Source organism: Stereum hirsutum (genome assembly GCF_000264905.1).
Source record: "Stereum hirsutum FP-91666 SS1 unplaced genomic scaffold STEHIscaffold_8, whole genome shotgun sequence".
NCBI classification, from domain to species: domain Eukaryota; kingdom Fungi; phylum Basidiomycota; class Agaricomycetes; order Russulales; family Stereaceae; genus Stereum; species Stereum hirsutum.
In genome coordinates, this window is record NW_006763138.1 from 1,112,051 (window position 1) to 1,136,835 (window position 24,785).

The 24,785-nt window shown below is 50.0% G+C and overlaps 7 protein-coding genes across 7 annotated transcripts; 4 read left to right on the forward strand and 3 right to left on the reverse strand.

Annotated features, from left to right (window-relative positions):
• Nucleotides 1-235: 235 nt before the first annotated feature.
• STEHIDRAFT_58915 (Dak1-domain-containing protein) lies at nucleotides 236-2,899 on the forward strand (the record flags this gene model as incomplete). The annotated part of the gene is made up of 11 exons (XM_007304582.1): nucleotides 236-360; nucleotides 436-629; nucleotides 693-848; nucleotides 949-1,154; nucleotides 1,218-1,422; nucleotides 1,500-1,600; nucleotides 1,679-1,882; nucleotides 1,968-2,042; nucleotides 2,095-2,143; nucleotides 2,281-2,364; nucleotides 2,454-2,899. 11 exons carry the CDS (start codon nucleotides 236-238, stop codon nucleotides 2,897-2,899), a joined length of 1,845 nt encoding a protein of 614 aa, XP_007304644.1.
• A 448-nt stretch (nucleotides 2,900-3,347) lies between these two features.
• On the reverse strand, nucleotides 3,348-5,054 carry STEHIDRAFT_122057 (uncharacterized protein). The gene is made up of 5 exons (XM_007304891.1): nucleotides 4,700-5,054; nucleotides 4,533-4,573; nucleotides 4,437-4,459; nucleotides 4,194-4,342; nucleotides 3,348-4,112 (listed from the first exon to the last, which is right to left on the reverse strand). Exons 1-5 carry the CDS (start codon nucleotides 4,820-4,822, stop codon nucleotides 3,513-3,515), a joined length of 936 nt encoding a protein of 311 aa, XP_007304953.1. The 5' UTR covers nucleotides 4,823-5,054; the 3' UTR covers nucleotides 3,348-3,512.
• Nucleotides 5,055-5,494: 440 nt separating this feature from the next.
• On the forward strand, nucleotides 5,495-6,325 carry STEHIDRAFT_122059 (uncharacterized protein). Its single transcript, XM_007304892.1, has 4 exons — nucleotides 5,495-5,579; nucleotides 5,737-5,906; nucleotides 6,076-6,130; nucleotides 6,198-6,325. The coding sequence occupies exons 1-4, from the start codon at nucleotides 5,529-5,531 to the stop codon at nucleotides 6,240-6,242; spliced, it is 321 nt and encodes a 106-aa protein (XP_007304954.1). The 5' UTR covers nucleotides 5,495-5,528; the 3' UTR covers nucleotides 6,243-6,325.
• Nucleotides 6,326-11,749: 5,424 nt separating this feature from the next.
• On the reverse strand, nucleotides 11,750-14,235 carry STEHIDRAFT_139853 (tricarballylate dehydrogenase). Its single transcript, XM_007304893.1, has 6 exons — nucleotides 14,150-14,235; nucleotides 13,841-14,082; nucleotides 13,139-13,724; nucleotides 12,992-13,083; nucleotides 11,930-12,935; nucleotides 11,750-11,868 (listed from the first exon to the last, which is right to left on the reverse strand). The coding sequence occupies exons 2-5, from the start codon at nucleotides 14,008-14,010 to the stop codon at nucleotides 12,173-12,175; spliced, it is 1,611 nt and encodes a 536-aa protein (XP_007304955.1). The 5' UTR covers nucleotides 14,011-14,082; nucleotides 14,150-14,235; the 3' UTR covers nucleotides 11,750-11,868; nucleotides 11,930-12,172.
• A 659-nt stretch (nucleotides 14,236-14,894) lies between these two features.
• STEHIDRAFT_157595 (short-chain dehydrogenase) lies at nucleotides 14,895-16,119 on the reverse strand (the record flags this gene model as incomplete). Its single annotated transcript, XM_007304894.1, has 5 exons — nucleotides 14,895-15,006; nucleotides 15,095-15,303; nucleotides 15,387-15,657; nucleotides 15,741-15,833; nucleotides 15,902-16,119. 5 exons carry the CDS (start codon nucleotides 16,117-16,119, stop codon nucleotides 14,895-14,897), a joined length of 903 nt encoding a protein of 300 aa, XP_007304956.1.
• A 275-nt stretch (nucleotides 16,120-16,394) lies between these two features.
• Nucleotides 16,395-21,347, forward strand: STEHIDRAFT_98435 (uncharacterized protein). Its single transcript, XM_007304895.1, has 22 exons — nucleotides 16,395-16,768; nucleotides 16,825-16,988; nucleotides 17,043-17,175; nucleotides 17,241-17,389; nucleotides 17,449-17,643; nucleotides 17,710-17,814; nucleotides 17,913-17,958; nucleotides 18,017-18,151; nucleotides 18,315-18,389; nucleotides 18,454-18,506; nucleotides 18,570-18,676; nucleotides 18,758-18,950; nucleotides 19,028-19,274; nucleotides 19,342-19,363; nucleotides 19,437-19,518; nucleotides 19,584-19,805; nucleotides 19,899-19,982; nucleotides 20,086-20,274; nucleotides 20,357-20,440; nucleotides 20,508-20,605; nucleotides 20,676-20,862; nucleotides 20,933-21,347. The coding sequence occupies exons 1-22, from the start codon at nucleotides 16,459-16,461 to the stop codon at nucleotides 21,245-21,247; spliced, it is 3,195 nt and encodes a 1,064-aa protein (XP_007304957.1). The 5' UTR covers nucleotides 16,395-16,458; the 3' UTR covers nucleotides 21,248-21,347.
• A 1,154-nt stretch (nucleotides 21,348-22,501) lies between these two features.
• Nucleotides 22,502-24,448, forward strand: STEHIDRAFT_111622 (uncharacterized protein; the record flags this gene model as incomplete). Its single annotated transcript, XM_007304896.1, has 11 exons — nucleotides 22,502-22,554; nucleotides 22,603-22,637; nucleotides 22,697-22,865; nucleotides 22,931-22,992; nucleotides 23,439-23,576; nucleotides 23,637-23,652; nucleotides 23,723-23,765; nucleotides 23,826-23,840; nucleotides 23,902-23,954; nucleotides 24,023-24,287; nucleotides 24,344-24,448. 11 exons carry the CDS (start codon nucleotides 22,502-22,504, stop codon nucleotides 24,446-24,448), a joined length of 954 nt encoding a protein of 317 aa, XP_007304958.1.
• Nucleotides 24,449-24,785: the final 337 nt, after the last annotated feature.

Here is a 24,785-nt window from a genome sequence, read left to right on the forward strand (position 1 = left end):
GCGAAGGAGCGGGAACTCGGAAGCCCCTGTTCATCGAACTCAAACTCCGTTCCTCTATAGTTCATTGCCCCGCTCGCCTGACAGCCGCTATGCATCCCGTGTCTAGGCTCGTTACCTCGCATGCCACTTCATCATCCCGAACCAGTTGGCGAACTCTGTAGTAGATAAGTGTTTGGTGGGCATCCTTCTGCAATATTCGGTCACATTGGTAGCTGCAGCGTCTCCAACACAAACAATGACAGACCGCCACATCTTCGACGACCACTCTACGCTCGTTCTTCGCTCACTCACTGGCCTTGTCAAGGCTCATCCCAATCTCTCCCTTTTACCTGCAACTAAGACCGTCATTAATGCTGACCAGTATGTCCCGTGTCTTCCTCTGTCCATTCGTTTTCCAGTCCTTCGACCGCGCTGACTATATTATTTCTACATCAGCGACTCCTCCAAAGTCACTCTCATATGCGGCGGCGGTGCAGGCCACGAACCTGGATCAACAGGCTTTGTCGGTCGTGGTCTACTGTCCGCTAGTGTTAGCGGCGATACTTTTGCCAGCCCTAGTGCGAGGCAAGTGTACAGAGCGATAAATGCCGTACCAAGTAACGAGGGGACAATCTTGATCATAACGAACTGTGAGTTCACTACGTTTCATCCAGTCCCATCGCGAGAATGCTGACGGTGTCATCGTTGACTAGATACTGGCGACAACCTCCACTTTGGTCTTGCTTGTCAGCAAGCACGTGCAGATGGATTGACGAATGTTGGGATATTGCCTGTTGGAGACGACGTCTCTGTTGGTCGAACGAAGGGAGCTTTGGTTGGTAGAAGAGCATTGGCGGGCACTATACTCGGTACGTTTTCCTGTCTTTGCTCTTCGCCACTCTGTTCTTTTACCTGTCAACCATCTTCCGGCGTGATCTGCACGCGTTTTTTACTAACTGGTCCATGCAGTCTGCAAAATTCTAGGCGCCGCCTCCGAATCATCATTCTCGTACTCATCGACTCTCAACCTTGGTAGAGCCACTACAGCAGGACTTGCGAGCATTGCAGCTACGCTTGGGCACTGTCACGTCCCAGGACGGTCGAAGGAGGAATTTGCGCGAGGTCAGGTCGTAGAGGGTGGGATCGAGATTGGTTTGGGGTTACACAATGAGCCGGTCCGTATCTGCGCTACCCCACACTGGAATATGAACGTTTGTTTATATGCTGAATGTACGCAGGGCGTCTTCGTTGTCAATCCTCGACCGTCCTTCTCTGACTTGGTCGCCAGAATGATGGACCTTATACTCAACCAAGAGGACACAGAGCGGGCTTTCGTTCCGTTTCACAAGTCCGGAGATGTGTTGGTATTATTTGTGAACAACATGGGCGGCATGAGCGTGTTGGAGATGTATGCAGTTGTGGATGAAGCCCATATTTATCTCGGTTTGTTTGTTCTCTTTGACTTTATCCTCCGTGCCCCTATATCCTTCTATCATGCGCTAATGCCTCGTTATGTCCAGAGAAGCAAGGTTATAATGCCCCAATACGAACAATCTGTGGAACGTTCATGGCCTCACTGAACGCCCCCGGATTTTCCATCTCCCTCTTGAATCTTACACATGTCGCCAAAACCTTCGCTTCAATATCCTCAGAACCTATCCCGAATGCGATCTCCACCACTTCCTCCACAAAATCCCAGGAAGTCACGTCGATCTCCATGGAAGCGTTACTCGAACTCATTGACGCACCGCATGCATCTGCTGCTTGGCCCGGTGGAGATATATATCCCCTGCCTGAACATTTGCAACGACGGTGTATGGGTGAGAGGTTTATTGACGTGCCTGATCATCCCGAGGCGCAGGTAAATGGGAATGAAAAGAAGGATGGGCGGGATGAACCGAAGGTCTTTGGTCAGTGTCTTGTGATACACCGTTGTGAATGGTGGGAGTTTGTGCTGATTGCGATATTGTACCGTAGTCGATCCGAAGGTTTTGAGAAACGTGCTGCGGGAGGGCGCAGAGGCCGTCTACAAGGGAGAACCGGATCTGACACGGTGGGATACAGTATGTTTCTTCACCCTTTATATCGTACTGGGAGCTAATGGGTCTACCTTAGATCGTCGGCGATGGCGATTGTGGCGAGACCTGTGCAAGCGGCGCAAAGGGTGTGTTTATTTCTGATATAGTCTGTCTAGGTTATCGTGTTGCTCCATCCGCTTCGATTTGTTTTCCTGCCGTTCAGTCTTATCCCCACACACCATTGACATCTTTTGTGCTCACCGTCAATGCCGTATTTTCGCAGCGGTTCTCTCGGCATTGGATCAAGGCCTTGGCTCTGACGGAGATCTGGTCCAGTTACTGCGAAGACTAACGCAAATCATTGACGGTACGTCCAACTGCTCTTGTCAAACTCGCTGTGTGTTTTTCCTAGATATGCCGATACCCACTCAAATGATCTGGTTTTTGATCTCACAGAAGCCTGCGGTGGCACCCTCGGTGCCATTTTCTCCATCTTCCTCGCCGCCCTGACGGCCGAAGTCCGATCATATGCCACCACTTCCACCGATTCGAAAGCCGACATGGCAATGTGGGCGACAACGACATCATGCGCTTTGCAAACTCTTTTCCAGAGCACGAAGGCGAGGGAGGGGCATCGGACGGTCATGGATTCATTGATTCCGTTTGTTCGCGCTCTGGACTCTTCATCTGCTTCCTCAATCCCGAACGGAAATAACACGGTGTTAGATGGTGCGGCTGAGGCGTGTCGCAAGGGAGGAGAAGGCACACAGGCGTTGGTAGCGAAGTTGGGGAGGGCGACATATGTTGGGGACTCGAATGAGAATGGATTGCCGCCGGATCCGGGTGCTATGAGTCTCGTGTTTTTAGTGGACGGGATGAAGAAGGGGCTGTTGTGCGCGTAAAGTCTTGGTAGTGTGTCCGGGGCACGGTTGAGATGTAGGAATGTTCATTGTTTAAATTTATTGTGGGATCCTTAGTTCTTCTCCTGTTGTGTTCCGTGATACTTAATTGATCGAGTCTTGGCCATCGACTTTTGGTGTTTCTCGGTTCTTTTTGTCTGAACCGATCTGTCCTCAGATTGTGTCAGTGATTATATAATATATGCATCGCAGCATTCATTGGCAGCGGCAATGCAAAGAGGCTTGTACCATCCTGTACATGCATTGGTTCAGGTTGGGTTCAGCGCAAGTTCAGCGTGTCGAACTGAATTCAACTGATCTGGAACAACGAGGTGGCCAATTTGTCGGACGATGCTTGGCTTCACAATTTAACGCCACATAAAGCAAGTTCGCTAGCAAGGTTGGTAGTTAAGACAGAATTAGACTCAGAGACCGTACGATGAAGGCGAGCGAAAATTACGCAGATTTATTGTAGGCGCAGGCTTCTGAAAGCTTACACGTGGTTCTACAACCTCGACGCAGAAACGATCTCTCAAGCTGTGAAGTAAGGGGACAATAATCGTTGTGTCGATGTACACACCCTGCTCGTTGGCTCTAACTGTATTGAAAATGCAGCCTACCCCCCATGCCCTGCCCTCATCCTCTTATACGTCCCGAATGGTCCCACAGTACCCTTCGGTCCACCTAGCAAGGCCCCAGTCTGTCTACTCAGACACACAACCGGCAACACACTCATTCTTCCATCTTCCCCAACCCCACTACCACCACTAGGACCACCGATACCCGGACTTCCACTGAGCCCCATGTCTATTTTCTGCAACGGTTCTCCCGACAAACCCGTAGGAATTCCCGCCAACCTCCTCAACAACTCGTTTTCCTTCTCCAACCTCGACAGCTCGCTCTCCCTCTCCAGTGCCCAATCTGCTGCCGCCACTGCGTCCCATTCACCACCGTACGGGGAGTCGAAGATGGAAGTATGAGGCGCGATCCCGATCATTTCTTTTGCGGAGTCAGGGAGAGAGGAGGTGGGCATATCGGGGTCTGGTTCTCCGTTGAGGAGTCGGAGTGTACGTCGGAGAAGGGTGGAGATATGGGAGAGCGATTCGGAGTAGGCTGTTGTGGCGGTTAATTGTGCGGTTTGTTCGATGGTTTCGCGGGCGATGAGGCGGGATTCGTATTCTCGGATGAGGGAGAGTTCTTGTTCTTGGACGTCATGCTGTGTGTAGCACACAGAATTCAGTGGTCGTACGAGGATGAATGTGTGTTTTTAGGTAGATAGAGTAAGTTAAAGACGTACAGCTCGATTTCGGAACTGATCCATGACAGTCTCCAACGTTGTCTCGTAGTCCTTTATGAGCGCATTCAATTGCTTGTTGTCGTACTGTAAGGACTGGTTCTCGGCAGACATGACAGCATTCATACGCTCGAGTTCCGCGTCATATTCCTCTAAAATATTTGCAAAATTATAGTCAGTCTGCTGTTTGCGAAATAGCATATGAGAGACAAAGCCAGGGAGGCGAAAATATGACGGAAGATGCACCCTGGGTTTTATCCATGTTAAATCTATTTAGAGAATAAGACATCAGAATTATTAACATGTTCGAATCATATGAGGGAATCAAAAGAGCCCACCTACCGTCTGAGCACGAATCCCGTTTGTGAATGTATCGCCTGGTTCTAGTAATTGACATACAATCCGTGTTAGTACGGTACCCTCATGTTCTGCAGTCCCTGCATTTTCGCATTTCACTCCTCTACCCTTGGTTGTATAGCTCGTAACGGAAGCAAATGAACAGAACGTACCTTCACACCAGAGGCCTGCACATGTAGATTCGCGGTAAAGTTCCTATGGTGCTGTGTCTGTTCCGCGAGTTGGTGCAGAAGCTCCCAGAGACGAGCGACTTCTTGTTCGCCAGGATTATCCATGATTGCCATTCCTTTACTCAAAGCTCCTTCCCAAGGGGTATATAGACCTTAGACTCGACGTGTTGCCGGGCGACTAATGTGTGGCTGGGTTGGAACGACCAAGGAGAAGCTCGTAGGCCTTTATAAGATTGGGATATACAGGCTGAGCTTCAGAGGTATATGAGCCGCTATCGGAGAGATATAAATGTCTGGGTACGGTGCTTGGAGGGTGTAAAACAGGTTCACAGGCAAGAACAAGACGTCAGTTGAAGTTGAGAGCAAGTAGCGTGTGCTAGCGTGTGCTACGCCTGGGCGTCGGTGGCGTAACCCTAACCTGAATACCTTTCCTGTGGCCAGTTCATGTTGTGGCCCAAAAATCTTCTGTCGTTGCGCTGTACCAACGGATGCTACGAAACATATATACGTATTGCCGTCGGAACACTTGTAAACCCATTGACTATATAGTGCACTCGAGCACTAAGCCATCCCAGTGCTCAACGTTCCACGTCTATTCTCGGCTTTGGCATGCGTATGATGCAGACGAAGGCGAAGACGAAGAGGCTCACTCAGCTAGCGTCATCGATACTAAGGCGAAGTTCTTGGGCTCCCACATAACTTCCGTCGCGGACAGTTGTGTATATAAGTAGTCTATCTGGCCCCCACTCCTCAGTTCTTTCACTCTCACAAGCACAGTCTTGAAGCATCTATTCCTCGCCTTCCAACAGCTATGAGCCTTTCTGCAGACGGTATCCAAGGCGAACTTGTTCTCGCCGTTCAGGTATGTCTCCAGGTTATCATCTTTGCAGCCGCCAAAATTTCTATCTTTCACATTTTTTCGCTTCTCGCACTTTGAAAGATCGGCCTGCGCTTCCTGTCCTTCAGAAGTTGCAACTGACTCAGCATTCGCTTACACTTTCGTTTCCCGCCGATTTCAGATTACTGTAAAGCCTGGCCGAGGCGACGAGCTCCTCCCGTGGATCACGAAGCTGAAGGCCCAAGTTGCCGGAGAAAAGGATACATTCGAGTATACGTTCGCAAGAGACAAGCCCGATGGGGATGTATTCGTAATCTGGGAGAGGTATGCGAGTGTAGAGGCGTGGCAGAAGTGGGTGGTTCAGTCTCTTCTACATGCTTCTGCCAGCTCTCTTCCATTATTCAATGCGTATCTCTGGGGTCTATCCTCAGTTGTCGATGTCAATGAGAAGGACATGTTTTGATGCGACGAAATTTCCTGCGACGAGTGCTGATCTTGACCCGCGGGGACTTGTTCACAGACACTCATCGTCTGATCTCCTGCGAAGTTGGATGGCGTGCGAGTTATTCGCGAAGGTAGCCCTTATCTCTTGGCACTTGCCATCTTCCGTGCATAATCACTAATATATGGTCAATGAAATAGCAACCTGAAGTGAAGTTCTATCACGGCAACATCGGAGCTCACTAGGAATATGTACCACATGAACAAGGTATACCACCGATACATGTCTGTATAATCACCGTCCAGCCATACGTAGCATGCAGCATCCCATTACTGCCATCTGACACTTGTCTTGGGCCACCACGACCGATGTCCTCCCGAGGACCTTCTCAACAATGGCCTCCACATCAGGGGTCCTTCCTCTCAAGATAAAATTCACATCATCAAGCATTTCCTAACAACGACAAGCTGCCATTCGTACCCACTCATCATTCAATAGCGGTTCATAAGAAACCGAGGAGTAGAGCTCGGTGAAATCCTCCAGCGGTAACGCAGCTCGAACCTTCACAAACTGATCAAGAGGTAGCTCGTGATGATTCATGCTCTCAAGCTGGGACACAGACTCCCTGCATTACAAAAGAGCGTGAGCTTGAGGTTCTCTAGACCGTCGCAGGTATTTGATCCTACTTCTGTCTGTATAAGGACAGGAGGTCTTTCATCGTTTTTATTTCGAAGACGGAGATGATCGCTTTCGTGATTCATGGACGGTTTCGAGAAGACCGCAATAGGTTAGACTTTGCGTGGAGCTGGAAGTGAGTGCTGAACGTTGATTGCTGATCTGACCTCTTCGAAAGAAGTATCTATATTAGTCCTGCAGTTGGACGGGTAAAGAGAAAGTCTCGAAGGATGCGGTGAGTAAGAGAGCTGGGGAGTTCGGGTTTCATGGACCTGACATAGAAGCGAACGTTCAACTTGAGGAGCTCTACATAGGTCAAGAAACGCACAAAACGTAGGATTTTCCGCAAGAAAAGGATCACAAGAAAAAGGAGCGACCATTTTCTCGTCAGGACGATGGGCCCATAGCAGAGCTAAGCGTATAAACTTTCGGTTGAGAGACTCGGGAACTGCGATCTCATGCGAGTTCAGGCGCCCTTCCACTGGTATCCACATCTCTTGGGCCTTCCATCTGACTCGATGTGTATGTGCAACTGGGTGGTGTCTCGGATAAATAGTCAACAGAACGCTATCCTCTCGACCCTCTCCAGACCAGAGTCATCGGTTCTCTGTTCCTTCGTGAACAATTTCGAGAGAAGGGGGCCATAGAAACTGAGAGACCACTTCAAGTTCCTTCCTACTAGTAGCCCAACGCCAACTTCGATGAGTAGAAATTTATTCAAAATGAAAAGAGAGTACCCTGAAAATCACCGATGGTAGAACTAGTGTGTACGTGAAGTAAAACATTTACAATGGTGAAGGTGTAGTAGCGAGAGATCAGAGAAGAACAATCAGATTGGACCGTGGGATTAAGATCGTCGGCATGAGTCGGAAGCGTGTTCGGCTCGACACCGGGAAACCCGGTGTCCTGTATCATCTGAATCGGTCACCCCTTTCATTGTGCCATTCTTAGCTGGCTAACGGGAAGTCCTCGACGTACTTAAGCTTGAGCCAGAGACTTTGGAGATCTGCCCATCCTCTCCCACTCATGTCTACATCTTTTAGTAAGTAGTACGCTGGACTGAGTGCCAGTGTGGTTTCTTATCAACTTCCTGGATCCTGCCAATGCTGTGACTTGAGGTGGCTAGTACCAACCATGTCCGGAGCAAGTCTGTAGTGTGTTTCACTACTCGAATACTTAATCGAGGGAACAAAGATCACTCTTAAATGGACCTTTCGAGGGTAGTCAGCTTAGCTTGTGCTTGAGTCTTCTCTTTATTAATTTGCCTTGAAAACTCAACTATGTACGTGATTCTCTATATTCTACTGCTCATGCCGCACATTAGCCCGCACTTCTAAACCTTCATGCATACTACAGGTAAGCTTTCGTACTATCCTCAACTAGGTATACATGGGCTGAGGCTGATCTAAATCATCTAGAACAAGATCACATCGTTTACTGAAAATACGACCGCTTGCCGCAGGCTAGTGTTCTCCCTGATCACTGAATGGCTATCCGTACGTGACAAAGGACTGTCCTAAACACACAGACGACCTTCGGCAGCTCTTTGGCAGAGGTTTTCACGGTCAATTGGGCCCTGTATTTGCGCATATAGGTTAGTAAGCTCAGGGTGCCTAAATTCTTCCGGATACCCACCCACTGTCTGGACACCGGGCCTCTCGTTTCTTACTCTGATAGCTGATTCTGGCAGAAAAAAACATACTGATACCTTTCAGGGTTTTCGGGCCGACCATTCATGGAGTGCGCAGAGATACTTCGCCGTCTGATCTTCGGAATAAGTACACCTCCAACAGGCGATTTTGCGGAGGAGGGAATAGTATGCAGCCGCTGTAGACTTCGTACTTCCATGCTAGCTGGACAGAAATTGGCTGTGATTATCGGTTATCTTTACCAACACAGCCATTGCCGAAGCAAGCCCCGTGCTGCGACCTCTTATGGGGTGTTGTGCATCATGTAATGCATCCTTCACAATTATTCCTTGGCAGTCACCAAATAAGGTCATCATTTGCGGAAATAACATGGGCCTTGAGGTGCACCGACCGCCTTGGAACGAGCAGGGAGTCGTGATACCCTTTTAAGCAAAGAAGATCGTAGTGGTGTCCTTGTAAGTCTCCGGACGTTCGATTCGGTAGTGACTGCTGGTTGTTCTGCCTTCCATTGATGCGAAAACATATTTGACGATCGATACATCACATACACATGCACACAGGCTACACCACACGTATCTTCACATCCAAAATCTTCTCCAGAAAGACCTCGGAAAATGAAGTGAGTCGAACTTGAGTCGAACGGTGTGGTGCCACCTTATCGACTTATCGATTGACCCAGGTCGCCCCGGCCCCGTACTCGATTATTTGACATGGTTCTATGGAATGCCCTATAACGCTGCCTCGACATGGCCACACTCCCGCTCTCGATGCTCCTCGTTCCCGTGTCTGAGATCCAACTTATCCTCGTTCCCGCTACACTGTGACAGGGAACGTTCTTCGCCCTGAACAGTACTGTATGAACACCCGAGGCTAACGCGGATCGCTCACATACATTCTATTGATAGATAATGTTTTTGGATGAAGCGCGACGATTTAAGACCAGAAAACGATATCTGACCATTGACAGCTCACTTCCCCTTCCTCAATACCTAACCAACCTTGCTTTCGAGGTATGTATCCCCCAAACCACGCTGTCGTCATAAGGTGTTGCTCCTCGGGTCGTCTGACTTTCCCCTCCTCCCTCGGCTACCTGGTCCTGGCGGACGCCTCGGTGCCAGTGAGCTCAAGCACGTTCGCTATATAAATCGCACTCTGGTACTGACTACGTCGTCAGGCTGTGATTTTCACAACATCAACCCATCCGCCGCGACCACCTTTCGCCAGTGCTTTTACCTTGCGTGAGTTATGTCAATCCTATCCGGGTGAATGCTAAACTCTGTTACTACCCTCTGCCTCTCCAGATACCCCAAGACTTGATGGCCACTCCTCGGGGTATGTGTCCACATTTCCGTTAGGAATGGATACCACTCATCATGCGCCGAACAGACTACTTGGTAGAACTGAACAACTACTGTCAGTCTCGTAGGCTGCAACCGGTGTGGTCTATGAGCGAAACTGGCCCTGGTCATAAGGCCGAACACACTGCCAACTTGAGAAGTAAATCCAGTGATTCAATATCCACACTCGCAGTACTGATTCTAACGTCTTTCCGGCTCTTCTAGTATCTGGCGAGATAGTAGCCTCAGGGATTAGTACTACCAAGACAAAAGCAAAGCAAGCCGCGGCGTACAACTATATAAATACGCTACATGCATCGTGATTTTGTACATTCCTCCTTCGAACGCATTCGATAGCTGAGATTTTTGGTCACCCAAACATATGTAGTACATGGCAAAAAATAGGCGCGATGCATGAGCTACATTAGCCTCGTATAGCTATACCCTCGTCGGAGAAGCAAGGCAGCATGTATGACAAGCCCATGGGCTCAGTACTCCATAGCGGCATCGATGGACACCTGTGTCAGCTTGAAAGTCATGTCAGTACATACAGCCAGTCAAGAACTTTCGTCGGTGCCAAGCTGTCGGTCGAACTAGACTGAGATATGCAAAACGGAGACCTTTTGGGCGTAGAGGAGCTCGGTGCATACGGTCTGAAAACCTTCCGGGGGCAAGACGTAGTATTAATGGTCGAAGACCTCCCTAATGGGTGAAAGTCAAAGTGCGAAATTTTACTGTCCGGAGAATGTTTCTTCTAAGTACGTTTATAGCGCAGGCGTCCCCGTGCTTGTTGTCGGAGATGCGTTACCACGTGAATGGCTCGGGGGAAGTTGGAATCGCTGACAGAAGAAACAGGAGAATGGATATCAATAGATATACATCCGAAAGGTGATGGAGAAGTATAACTGTGTCTTGTACGGCCAAGATGCTGGGTAGTAAGAAAGATCGAAGAGATTTTATAAAGGGTCAGTTCTTTGTGCTCCAGAATGATTAGATTGCCCGGCGTGAGCAACGGATCGAGAGGTGGCGCTTCATCGCCACTGTCGTCCTCGGGGAAACATGCTGACAGCTGAAAGGTCTCCGGGCAAGTCATGCCGGTAATAGAGATCTCCAGACGCCTGATAGTCACGCCATCTAAGTCATTTGAGCATATGTGGAGAGTTGTTAGTTGAGCAAAGACTGGTAGAGAGACATGCAAAGGACACAAGCATCTACTCAATGTCAAGTTGGATCGATCAAACGAGCGACAGTACTGTAGAATAAATCCGATGACAGCTAAAGTGGCTCCTCTGAGCATTCATCGTGTCAAGTCGCGGAGATGAAGGATGGCAGGCTCAAGCAAGGGTGCAGGGCGGATAACGCACGCCAAACATTGTCATTGGATCCATGTCGCATGCCGAACTGAGGCGGTTGGGTTATAGATGCGGTCGAGGTAGGGGTATGACCTGGTGAGCATGGGAGCGGTAAAATGATGCAAAGAGCGCGAAGAGACGGAGGTTAGCTAAACGCGGATAAACAGCATTTATCCATAACGCGAAGGCAGACCCTACAGCATCCTTGTATATTTTTGTTGTCAAAGACCAGGGGACTGGGGCCTTGATGACAAGTTTACGCGAGAGACTATAGGTCTAGGTCACTTGAATCTATGGAGTCTTGATACAGAGTGTTCCTGAAAAGCGACACGAGCAGTCACCCGATGTATGGAAAGAGCAGGCAGATATTAGATCCGCTGAGTGTAAATATGTCGAGAAAAGGCTTTGCCGATAGAGAGGTGATGGGCGGTGGTTGTACTAGACTGAAATTGAATTACGATTTGTCTTTGACCTTCATGTAGTCGTTATTTTATAGATACATAGTATCCGAATTGTTGGGAAAAGTGCAGTCAGCAGGTGAGCTTCGGAGGAGCAGCGTACGACATTTTCGCATATATGCACCTCAGACAGGCCTAGCGCTGGGATAGTGCGGGAAGTGCGGGATTCGATCCGCGGGAGTGATATAACGTGAAGGCGGGACCAGGATATAAGGCAATCGCATTCGAGTGTCGGGTAGATGCTTTATATAGATTGGAACAGGAAGTGCAAAAATGCACGGTCAGCATCCGGAACCGGGCCCCATTGTCCATGTGTCACCGTTGTTTTGCCGTTGTTCGCCACAAATGGAAATGTCATTGTTACAGCATCGTGGAAATTGCAACAAGACGAAGTTCGAGTCTGGAATGACATGGTGAGGTGATGTACGTACATTGTGATGGTGACGAGAGTCTGTACGAACCGTAGCGCAGAGATTTGACCGATAATCAACTTCCTAACGGTGAAAGCACGTTGCATTCAACGAGGCCGTCGAAGATATAAATGCATATGGCTAGTCTCCGAAGCACACATCCCACAGCACAATTATTTAAACGAACCGGGTGCCAAGGAACACCCCGATGCCCTCAGCGTGCGACGAGATAATAGCGAGATACCGTACATACCCAGTTCACATCTCATGCAGTTGCCATCTAGACCACCACCCTCATGTGCTCTCCGAAACTAACTTCGCCACCTGCCTCCCGGCAATCCTTCCAAAAACAGCCGCTGCCGTTAACCCACTCCCGCCCGGATAATTCCCATACCACAAGGCACCAACCATCTCACCTGTACAGAACAGCCCCTCTATCGTCTTCTTTCCGCTGTCCCCGGCGTCAGCACGGACTACGCCCGCTGTCTTCGGATCGATCTCCAATCCACCAAACGTGAATGTGACACCACATGATACTTTGACAGCAAGGAATGGTCCCTCGTTCACCGTCAACGCCCAATTCGACTTACTTAGCTCCAGCCCCTCTGTGCCTAACCCATCCTTCACCGCCGGGTCCCACTTCACCTCTTTACCCTCCTTCTTCAACTCCCGGCCAAACCTCTGCACGGCCTCATTATACTCCGCAATCGTCCTTTTGAACTGTTCGTCATCCTCCAGTCCATCGTCCGCCAACTTCGCCACCAAGTCCTCCAGTGTGTCGCCCCAGATCTTTTTCACGACGTTATCGCCGTACTCTTCTTGCCTCAGCCACTTGACCACCTTCTGATCATAGATCTGCCACGCCACACCGCCAGGCTGCTCGAGGATTTTGCGCCCGAACATGGCGTAGGTGAAGTTTCGGAAGTCGTAGCCTTCGTCGACGAAGCGAAGGCCGCGAGAGTTGAGCATTAGACCGAGAGGGTATCCGGATTTCGTGTATTGGTTCGAGAGAAGGCGCGAGCCAGTGTCGGGGTCAGCGTTAGCATCCCAACAAGTTCTACAGAGGCGGTCAGAGGCGACTGAAAGAAAGGAGGCCCAAGAGTTAGTACACACGAATGACAGCCCTCCCAATCGCCCGAGAGTTTTGCGCCCACTGTGACTGCCATATCGATGCAATCTCCAGTATTATACGGCGTACCACGAACCTAATATACCTCATGTTCAGTCTATTTGTGACCTAGGCAAGGAGGGACCACTCACCCGTGCATTCTGCCATGCTTCACCAAGGTACTTCTTTCTCTTTTCTTTACTCGCTTCGTACCCTCCCGCCGCCAAGACGACGGCCTTGCTCTTCAAAACCTCTCTCTTCCCATTGCTCTCCACTACTAACCCCTTCACACCCTTCTCCTTTCCATCTCCACCATCTTCCACCACCAACTCCACCGCCTTCGTCTCGAACCTCGTCCTAACCCCAAACTTCCTCAAAGCCTTCCCATCCGCCGCAATCATCCCCTTCCCGCCATCCTCCACGCTCAAGACCATCCCACCCCAAAACTTCATCCTCCCCTCCACCTCATACGCTTGTCTATTAAAACTCAACGTAAACGGTACGCCTACAAACTTCGCCAGCCAATCGATCGCATCGCGGGACTGTGAGACCACGGTGTTGATGAGTGGGAGGGAGGATCGGTTGGACGACATGCGGAGGATGTCGGAGAGAAAGGCCTGGGAGGTGTATGGTTCCATGTCGATCTTGGTGGAGAGGGAGGGAGGGACGTTCGTTACTAAGGGAAGGATGTCTGAGAGTCCTGAGTGGACAGTCCTGTGGGCTCCCGCCGTGAAATATCTGCGTCGCGAGGGCCATCCAGTACAGAGCATTAGCATTTCCTCAATAAATTCAACATAAACTAGTGGATGAAGTTGTATGGACGACAGAAGGGATGAACAAGGAGAAAAACACACCCATTCCCACCCACCCATTCCTCTGGTGCTTTCTCGATGATCAATACCCTCTCGGGTCTGCAGCCATGTTCTACGGCTGAGAGCGCAGCGCAGGACCCGGCATGGCCTGAACCGACCACAATACAGTCGTATAGGAAGTCTTCCTCGTTAGCTCCAGCGTTGGAAGACATCTCCTCAAATGATTGTGCCGTGGATGCAGATAGATGAGGACCTAGATGGTCAAGCAAAGGCTCTGAGATAGGCTGAGAGGGTGGTGTCGATGACATTAGGATGAAGAAGAGAAGCAATAGACAAAGAACAACCACGCACCTCTTTATACCTCACGTCGCAGCTCGAGAAACGTCGAGTGGGCCAACAACTGCTTATTCCAGTCACTTACCGAAGATGGCTGGCAGATGCCCATGACTCATGAACAATGAGCGAGACCCTCTTATCATCGTGGAAATCATGACCCGGCCGGCATGAGAATATTGAGAGGAACGATGTCATGGGTCATTGTTTAGTCTCGTGCACTGACGAAGCTGGGCCCTCGAGTCTTAATTTAGGCCGTTAAGAAAAGTAGAGATGAGAGTGTTTCCGTGCGCAAACCGGATGGTTGCTATCTAATTTTCAAGTACATATGCCATGGCCGCGAGAATTTTGATCGACGATGATGCCCATTGATTATGTTGGAAGACTACCTCCACATAACTTAGCAAGTCAGCCTTGAGTAGAATTGTGATATATGGCCCCGAGTGTAACTGAACAAGCTTGAAAAAGGGAGAATGACTATGTGGTTCATTTTTGGGAGATCACGGAAGAGTTTTGCCTTGAACCGGCTCGGTGTTTGGAGATGCCGAAATGCCGGAAGCTTTCGATCCTAATAAGGCCAAACAACCGCTCGGAGGTTTGCCAGTTCGCCGCTCGGGATAGTTCAGCTCACAGCCAATACATTCAAATTGGGTCAAATACTGCTCTATGTTTCCGACGATGTTGTCCTACAATACACTCTGTTTTATATACCCAATACGTATATCCTCGAAAGAGGGCCCAAATTAGTGATCCACTTCGAAATTTATGCCGTCGACGGGTTGACAGCAAGATAACCTCCATCGACCACTATCTCCTGCCCGTTTGTGTATGTCGCCGACGCAAGATAAATCACTGTTCCACCAATCTCCGCAGCCCTATAGAAAGACATCAGCGTCAATCGAAAAACACCCACACACCGTGCCTTTGTACGATTCCGGGTGGGAAGAATAATGAGACACTCACGTTCCACTCCTTGCGGCGGGCACGGGTACTATGGCTTGCGAGACCTTCGCAGTCTCCTCTGGACCATCAATCGAATCGAAGGTCATCTCAGAGGCGTAGACGCCTGGAGCGACGGCGTTGACGCGGACGGGGATGCCTTTGAGAGCGAACTCTGTGGACATCATTTTTGTAAGGTGAGATGCGGCGGCTTTGGAGGCGTTGTAGCAGAACTAGGGTTCGGGTGGGTAAGTAAGCATGATACACCAATAAGCAAAGCATAGGCATGTTGAATCGAGAGGAAAGTGGAACACACATGATTCTGGGCCAACTTCACCAGTCCGCTAATACTGGTGATATTGATCACACTCGAAGTATATCCTTTAATATCCGCACTTCCTTTTGCCAAGAGTCCCAGGAATGCAGAGGTGACGTAGTAGACGGAGAAAGTGTTGATCTTGTAGAGGTCTGCCCAGCCATCTGGGCCGTCGTCGTTGAAGAGGGCATTGCCAAATGTTTCTGGGTCTTTGTGCTCAGGGGCTGAAGGGTCGTTAAGCCATCCGGTGCGGGGACCTACGGCGCCAGCGCTGGATATTAGGATAGCATGAGCAATTTCGTTTGGATGGTAATTGGTTGGATGATATTAAGTCTGGATGGTAGCCGAACGCACTTATTGACGAGGACATGAAGCTTGCCTTCTTTCTCCTCGATGACCTTCTTCGCCTCCAGGATACTTTCACGGCTAGTGACATCCATAGCTATTCTATAAATCCACATTGAAAGCCGGGAAATTAGCATTTAATATATGGGACGAATCGATATAATACACACGGAATGACAGTCTGCCCCTGAGCCTTCCAATCCTCCGCAACCTTCTGCAACACCTCCACACGCCGACTCGCAATATATACCTTCGCACCGTTCGCAGCCAATGAGCTCGCAATCATAAGTCCAATACCAGTCCCTCCACCAGTAACGAGCGCAACCCTGCCCTTGAGATCATAGAGCTTATTGAAGTTGAGGGTCGAGGCGAAGGTAGCGGCGGACATGATGAACAGTGGTGATGGCGGTTCGAATTGAAGATGTCTATTAGCGAGTGGGCGATGGTGAGCGATAAGACGGTGTTGGGTTTGCGAGGATTATAAAAGTCCGAGTGGCCGTTGAGCTCGACATGTTTCTTCCCAGAGTAAGCTCCGTGCGGCGTGCGGGACAGAAACGGGTGCAGCACGAGCACTCCAATGCATGCCGCCATTCCGGCCCCGGTCCGCCCTTCCGTCGCCCCTCTCCGTCGCGAGACGCGTCTTCAACGTTTTCGTGCGAGCGCGACTTACGGCTTTTGCTTTTACTTACCTCTAAGACGCTAACGCTGACGACGGCGACGCAAGACAATGGATGAAAGTGATGCGCTCGAAGCGCTCTCTACCCTCCTCACTGAAATCTCAGAAAATCCTTACAACTTCTCCCTCCATGCGCAACATCTCAAGCTCGCCTCTTCTTCCGAACTCGCAGATGCCGAACAGGTCGACTCTGCACGGGAGATGATGAGCTCGTACTTTGCCGCAGGGGACGAGCTGTGGGTACCCCTGATTGAAGGAAAGGAGAGAGCACTTGAAAGTGCGGATGGAGAGATGGGTGTGGCGCTGGAGGAACTGCAGGAGGTGTTACAGACATATGAGAGGGCTGAGAAGGACTATTTATGTGCGTGCACTTCTGCTCTCACTTTGCATGGGAGTGCGTCTGACAAGAGAGGCTAGCAATACCCCTACTTTCGAAGCATGTTGATTTCCTAGCAAGTCAATATGCCCGTCTCAACGCGTCCGAGATGAAGCCAAGCGAGTCGGAAGAGGCTTTCTCACTTGCGTGGACACGTACGGCCATCGAGGATGTAGTTTCGAAGGCATCGCTGCACATTACCGAGGTACGTGTCACCCTTTCCGACTTCACTGTGCTTCGCCAACTTCCGGAAACAAAGGGCCAGAAAGTATGGGACAAGGCACGAGACTGGGCTCTTGAAGCGCTCGAAACAGCTTCCGGAGACGAGAGGTTGCAGCTCATCGCCTGGCTGGATGATTTGCATCTTTCACGTCTCCAGAAGTCTCATTCAGGTATGTATCCGATCTACGAACCCCTCAATTGCATTCCTTGATGTTGAATGTGGGTATAAATATAGCACACGACGAGACCTTCCAGTCCTACTCCTCTTTCACCTCCAATTTCAAGCCTCCACAAGAGTACGAAGAGCTCCTCGTCGCGGCCTCGAAACTCCGCTCCAAAACAGCCAAAGGCTACGAGTACCGAGATCCATATGAAACGTCGCTCGTAGGTCTTCGCCCTTACCCATTGTCTTCTGTTCTCTCAACTTCGTTTGATGTGCACAGGCCCAAGCAGGATGTTCACTCTCAGCATACAACAACTATATCACCTACGAACGACGTGCCAAAAAGCCCGACCTTTCGATTCTGGCAGGAATATACGAACGTGCTATTGCGGAGGCTGCCAAACGGAGATTCGGTGGTGAAGAGGGTGCAGAAGCTGCATTGAGTGTATTCTGGACAGGTTATGCCGATGCATTGGTGCGTCTCTCCTTCTGTCCGTGCACTAGGCTGTGTGTGGCATGTTGATTATGTATGTTGTGTTAGCGTATACATCAAGCGGATCAAGAGGCGCAGATGAAGGTTCTGCAGCGAGGATTGAGGAGCGTTCCAGGATGTGGCGAGCTCTGGGCACGATACATCCGTTTCTTGGTCAGTCCTAGATTTCACCACTCTCATCCTCGCCTATAACCTACCCTCATGCTGGTCACGATCTAAACATATGTGCTCGCATCCCTACCACTTTGCAGGAAGAATACGAAATGCTCGACATCGGCGTCCTCGAACCCGTCTCCGGTATGTCGGCTCTCTTTGCTAACTCCGTTCGTTTTCCTCCTTAACTAGACGCACACAGGTGTGTACGACAGAGCGATGGGCACTGGGCTGTTTGTTAAGGATCCGGAAGAGATCGTGCCGCTCGTGTTGGCGAGGGCGGGGTACGAGAAGAGGAGGATGGAGAGCGTGGCGGCTGGGGTGCCATGGGCAGGAGGTATGTCGCTATTTTATGCGTTCGTCGATTTCCACATTCCCTCATCCTCTGTGTCACGCACTGTTTGATTTTATCCTCTGTTTTATTGATTTATCCGTGCCCTATGGTGTCATGGCGTTCGTTAATTGTGGCGGTGGCGGCGATGTTCGTGTTTAATATGTAGTTGGCGAAGAAGAGGAGGATATGATGGGCAACCTGTTTAGGACCTTGCAGGACGGGATAACATTTGTCAGAAGTGGTATGTTTCTTGTCCTCGTTCCTAGATTGGCATCCTCGAAGACTGATAAATTACCGCTACCTAGCATCCAAGGCCGGAGACCCACGTTACAGACTCGAGAAGTTCCTCGCCCAGACTGTAGGGCATGCTCTTTTCTACTCTTTGTGTTTTATTTATTTTGATTTTCCGGTTTTACTACAGTACACACAATATGAGCAATACGCGGAAGCGGCCCAAGTGTGGCGGAGCGCTGCAGAACACTACAAGACGAGCTATGTCGCCTGGACAGCCTATGCTGATGCACTTGTGTACGTTCCATTCGCCTTGCCTCTCCCCGTCCTTTGATCACCCAGCTCATCCGTCTTATTACATCGCGAACGCCACCACAGTCGCGACTCCCGCATTCCCGAAGCTCGCAAAGCGCTCGAACAGTCCGCGCGACAGAACGGAATGGACTGGCCCGAAGCCATCTGGGAGGCGTGGCTCGCTTTGGAACATGCGTATGGGACTGTGCAGACTTTGCAGAGCTGTTTGGATTCGGTGGAAAGAGGGAGGATGTTGGTGGGCGCTAAGAGGGCGAGGGTGCGTTTCTTTTTTGCTTTCTCACGTTTGATTTTTCCCGTCAAGGATGGGTCGGTTTGACTGAGATGGGTATGTAGGAAGCGGAAAAGGCGATGCAATTGGCGACACAGCAACAGGCTGCGAATGTCCCTGTCTCTCAGGTCTCGGTGCCAGAGAGTGCCACCCAAGGTCAACAAGACGTGGATATGGACGTGGATGGGGCTCCGCACCCGCAGGAGGCGGGATTGAGCTTGAAGAGGAAGGCGGAGGAGCCGCTTCGCTCTGTTGGTGGACGTGGGGGAGAGCAGGGACAGGCGGGAGAGGGAAGTAAGAAGGTCAAGATTGGTGAGTTTTCGTGTCGTCCATCCATTATGTTCGTTAGTTGCTGATTTAGAGAGTTGGGTTTATGCAGATAATGCGCCTTCCTTGAAACGGCGAGCTTTTCCCCGTTCATGGAGACTGCCGGTTGATAGATGTACTAATATAGGATGCTTGTGTACTACTCAGGGATCGCGAGAATTGTACCGTGTTTGTTGCGGATCTCCCTTCAAATACAACAGATGACGATCTCAAAGCATTGTTCAAAGACGTGCGTTCCACTCTTTGATATATTCTGTCACTCACCCATCTCTCCATATTGATATACAACGGCAGTGTGGCTCCATCCGTGATATCAAAATCACCTCCTTACCCAACACCCACGTTGCCACTGTAGAATTCTCAGAACGCGAATCCGTCCCGGCCGCGCTCACGAAAGATAAGAAACGGATCAATGGGGAGGAGGTGGCGGTTCATCTGGCGTGGCGGAGTACGTTGTATGTGACGAATTTCCCAGAGAGGGTGGATGATGAGGAAGTCAGGAAGATTTTTGGCAAGGTAAGGATTCCTTTTCCTGTTCATTGGTGGCGTCGAAGTCGGGATACGTGCTGATGTCCCATTTGTGTTTGTGATGGTGTGCTCTTCTTTTAGTATGGATTGATATTCGATGTGCGGTGGCCGAGTAAGAAGTTCAAGGCTACGAGAAGGTTCTGTTATGTGCAGTTCACGTCTCCTGTACGTCTTTCTCTCCCCCCTTGCTTTCGTGAATTCATCTCCGCCGTATACTCATGCATATTTGCTTCCCCTTATGACCTTGTGCGGCCCTGGCGTATGCTAGGACGCAGCCAAAGCGTCCCTCGAACTTCACGGTCACGAACTCGAACCGAACCTCCCGCTCAACGTTTACATCTCCAATCCAGAACGCAAGAAGGAGAGGACGGACGCGGACGCGAACGCGAGGGAAGTGTACGTTTCGGGATTGAGCAAGTTTGCGGACAAGTCGGATTTGGAGAGGGTATTCAAGACCGTGAGTCTGCGCTGTCTCTCCGATTGTGGGAATACGTCGGTTTACTGATTTTTGGTGATCTGCGGTGTGCTCGATGGCTCAGTATGGACCTATCAAAGAGATCAGGATGACGGTGGATGAGCAAGGAAGGTCCAAAGGGTTTGCGTTCGTCGAGTTTGAGCAGGAGGTACGCTCGGTCTTTCGCACTCGGACGGTGGTGATTTGTGTGTTCAGTTCGCTTACTCCCAAAACAGAAAGATGCATTGAACGCGCTAAACGCCAATAATCACGAGCTGAAGGCCCGCAGGATGGCCGTCACCATGTCCGATTCACGCGTTCGTTCGCGTCGAAAGTAAGTTCATACATCTTACCTTCTTATTCGTGTCTGTGGCATTTGGCAGGCCCTGACGAATCTATCACAGAGATCAGCCGGAAAGCGGGATGGGCAGACACGCGGACACGCTGAGTAGGTCTCTACGCGTCCGTGGCCTGCCTCCCGCTACACAGGAAGGTCTCCTACAACAGACGCTCGAGAAATTGGCACCGGTGAAGAGGGTGGAGGTCTTCGAGGACAAGCATGAGGCCGTGGTTGAGTTTCAGAATGTTGCTGTGAGTCCTCACACCTTTTTGTTCCTTTGCACGAAATTGTGATGGGAGGCGACTGACGCCGTGCTATCAGGATGTCGCAAAACTTCTACTGTCAAAAGATGTCGTCGAGTTCAATGGCGCCACACTTACGTTCTCCGAACTCACTGATGCACCAGGCGCTTCTGGGTCGACAATGGCGAAGTCTGGGGCTGGAGCAGCTGCAGGTGGGTTGTTTGTACCAAGGACGGCGGCGTCGAGGCCGAGAGCTGGATTAGGGCATGCGAGAAGACCGGCCCCTGCTGCTGCGCCTTCAGCTAGTTCAAGTGGGGGTGGGGGTTCGATGGGACCGCCGGCAGGTGGGAGGGGACAAGATGACTTTAGGAAGATGTTGAGTAGTGGGAAGTGATTGAGTGCGTCCTTTTTCGTTGGCTTGCTGGAATATGTATGTGGTAATGTGTCAGTGCTTCATGTGTTTTGAGGGTTGTGCTCTGAATCGGCAGTATGATCATACGGATACAATCCCTCCCTGTGTGCAACCTGCTTACCTCGCGGTGACCATTGGGTCAACGTGTAGTTGAAGACGGTTTCCTCAATGTGGTGGTAGGCCAAGTTGAGCAGTGACACGCACCATAAGCAGCAGCACAACCTACGTTCAACGGAAACGCCTTAAATTTCGTCCTCACTCAGGGTGCCCTATCTCATGTGGTATTTACACTGTTCTCCACGATTAAACGCATTCCTCATTCTCCTACAGGCTCTCTGTCTTTCAACCTATTAGGTTATTGAGAACGCCACCGCCACCCGAAATGCCTTGATACTTTATTACTCGCCCAATGTGACATGATGGCACTCGACTTTCGTGCTCAGCATTATGGGCCGGCGCAATCACGATGCAGACAACGACGAGTCACATCCAACCATCCATACTCACGACACGACGACCATCCTCCATTGTAAATGTACTTGATACTGGGCGCCAATTACTCCAACATCAATGGCCAGTGCTCTCTTGCACAATCTCGGTCTCTTGAAGCAGATTGCCCCTGGTGCTTTTCGTAACGCAGTGGGAATATCATCAAGCACGGTTAGCAAGTGACCCAGACAGGGGAGTTCTCAATAGCATCGCCTAGCTGCAATCGCCGATCGAAACCCGTACGGTTGCTGCAGATCGCTACAAACCGATCCCTGGCATAATGATATCGGTAGGGTCAAGCAAGCGCGGCCATATCAACTCAGCCTATGGCGGATCTGTTGAGTTGATGGCTCCATTGCCAACGTTCTTCTCGTTTCGCTGTCCTGCTTGAGATGCAGGATCTCGTTAAGGCTCCTTATTCATTCGTATCACCGAGATTTTTGAGCGAACGCACCGTTGGCTGCTCGCAGGTCGAGTCACAGGTAAACCTCCAGCTGTGCTTTGCTCGGGATTGGGAAATCATTGCATGGATGCGATCTACCAAGTGGGTGTCGATCGAACAAGACCCATAGACCTTTTTCCTAAGTTGACTCAGCTCTCAATCATTATTGCCTAGAGACGAATGTCGGTGGATCTCTCTGTGGAGAAAACAGATGCACTCGAACATCCAGGCAGCTTTAAAACGGCCTGGGGCTGATCGCACCCTCAAAATATTGAGCTCCCAGTCCCCCTTCTCCCCCTCTCATTATGTCAACCTCTGCAGAAATCTTGCTTGAGACAGTACTCGAAGACAGAGTGTGGTATGTTTTCCCTTTCATTCCTCTGAATCAAGTTCTAACGTCACGCAGGATCATCTCGAACTACACCATTGTTTCCTCTACAGGTGAGCTATGGATTCTGTATTAGCCCATCCGCTGAACTAAACGGTTGTTTCTACCCTAGCCGTATGGTTGCTTGACCTGCTTCAAACTTTACCTATGGAGATTAACATTGTCTGGTCAAGTAAACCGACCGGCACTGCGGTTATCTTCCTTCTGAACAGATACATATTCGGAATATATCTCATCATGATCACGTTGTTTTCGAGTCCCGGCTCTGTCTCAGACGAAAGGTAGCTCAGGCCGTGTTTACAATGGCATAGCGATCTATCACTGCTGCTGATTTCGTTTTCTCCAGTTGTAGTGCACTTAGCATTCTTGCCAGCTCTTTTCAGGTGGTTGCACTGTTCACTACGAACCGTTAGTAAAATCTACGCCTTGTCATTCCTGCTGATACTCCAAGATCTAAACCAATGTTGCAGTGCTACTCACGCTCAGGGTCTATGCTATAACCTTACGAAACAAGACCTTTCTCTGTGTAGCCTTAATGCTAGTGCTGGTCAGGGCCGGCGTCGATATCTGGGCACGTAGACCCTACCATCTCCTGGGTGCTTGATAGTCAGCTCAACCATTTCTATCATCACAGAGAATCCCCATTGTCGTTGGTCGCTCTACCACCGGGGATCAATTTGGTGCATTCTCAATGTGTGAAGAAATTCCCTTGTCCGATAAAGACACTGATCGGTAAACTCTGCAATAATTACCCATTATATATTGGCAATTCTGATGTCCGATAAAGAAGTAGGCCGTCTTGCCATTTTGCGCGACCTAAACTCATCCCTATATACGCATCTGCCCCCGGATAGCTAATATCGTTGTCGTTGCCCTTCCTCTGGTGCTTGACACGCTTGTCTTTGCCATCACCCTCATCAAATTATATCGACACTTCCTAGAGATGCGAGGATACAATCAGAGGAGCCTCTCTGGTCTTTTGCTACGCGATGGTGAGCTGCTCTTTATCTGGTTTAACCTAAGTCATAGTACTTAAATTCGCCGCCTTCCAGGAATCCTTTACTTTTTGTAAGTTGCATCAGAAGATCCGTGCCCTTTTATTATCCGAGTACTGAAACGTTTGTTGGATACCCTGCAGTGTAGTGTTCACGATCGCAGCTGCAAACCTTGCATTCGAAGTTGTACGTGCCTTTTGCCAACCTACAGTATCGTCTGCTTCTACTTATGATTCCACTATGCAGAATTCGGTGTTGAACGTATGTGCTGTTACCCCTTTGGGTCCTGCTGATTAAAGAGCCCCCGTTCGCGTCAACATAGGGTTCTCAAACTCAAGAATTACTGTCGGAAATTCTTCAACCGTATTTCAATCTGTATGTCCATATAACACAGCGTCTAAGTATATCAGCTCGTGGGCTAAACAATCTATGCATCCTACCAGAGCTCCGAACCTTCTCATCAATAGGCTCTATCTAAACCTCCGTGCGATAAATCATCAAAGTGACACCGTGACACCCGAACACAATGGGATGCCCGAAATGGCCTTCGCTCAAGATCGATTCTTAGGCAACATAGGCGCACCGCTCGATCCTGATTGGTGGAACGCCCAGTTTGACGATGACGAGGGCGATGGTGACGAGCTGGCCATACAGGATGGCTCAATAACGCCAACGGGTAACAACGGGGTTACCACTCTTGTCCCTGTTGTGAGCAGCATCGAAGAATTGTCACCGCCCCAGAAGACTGCTAACGTTGATTATAGGTTTATGAGGGAGAAGGCCACGGCGACATCGAGATGGTGCTCATCCAAAGAGAGTCCGAAACGCCTATGGTAGGACCATCGCGTTCCGTCGAGGTTGTGGCCTGAACACTCGTGCGTAAATTTCATCCGGTTTCTCTACGCAGACCCCTCAACTGACCGCTAAATACAGTGCTTTTACCCCCCAGCACCCTGATCATCGAAAGCGTCCCTTCCGCAGCACTGATTCCCCTGTGCAGGCGCAGAGGCGCATTAGTACACATTCGAACCCGATGAAGTTCCATATCTTGTTTTTTCTTGCCAGGTGTACTTTGCTACCTTATCACGATTCTATATTTCTTGGACTGGACCTTTACCTTGGAACTACATTTGCCTGCAATATCCGTATTTGGGAAACGGAAAAATCGCCCTCGTCAATGTACTAGTTGTCCTTATTCTTGAAATC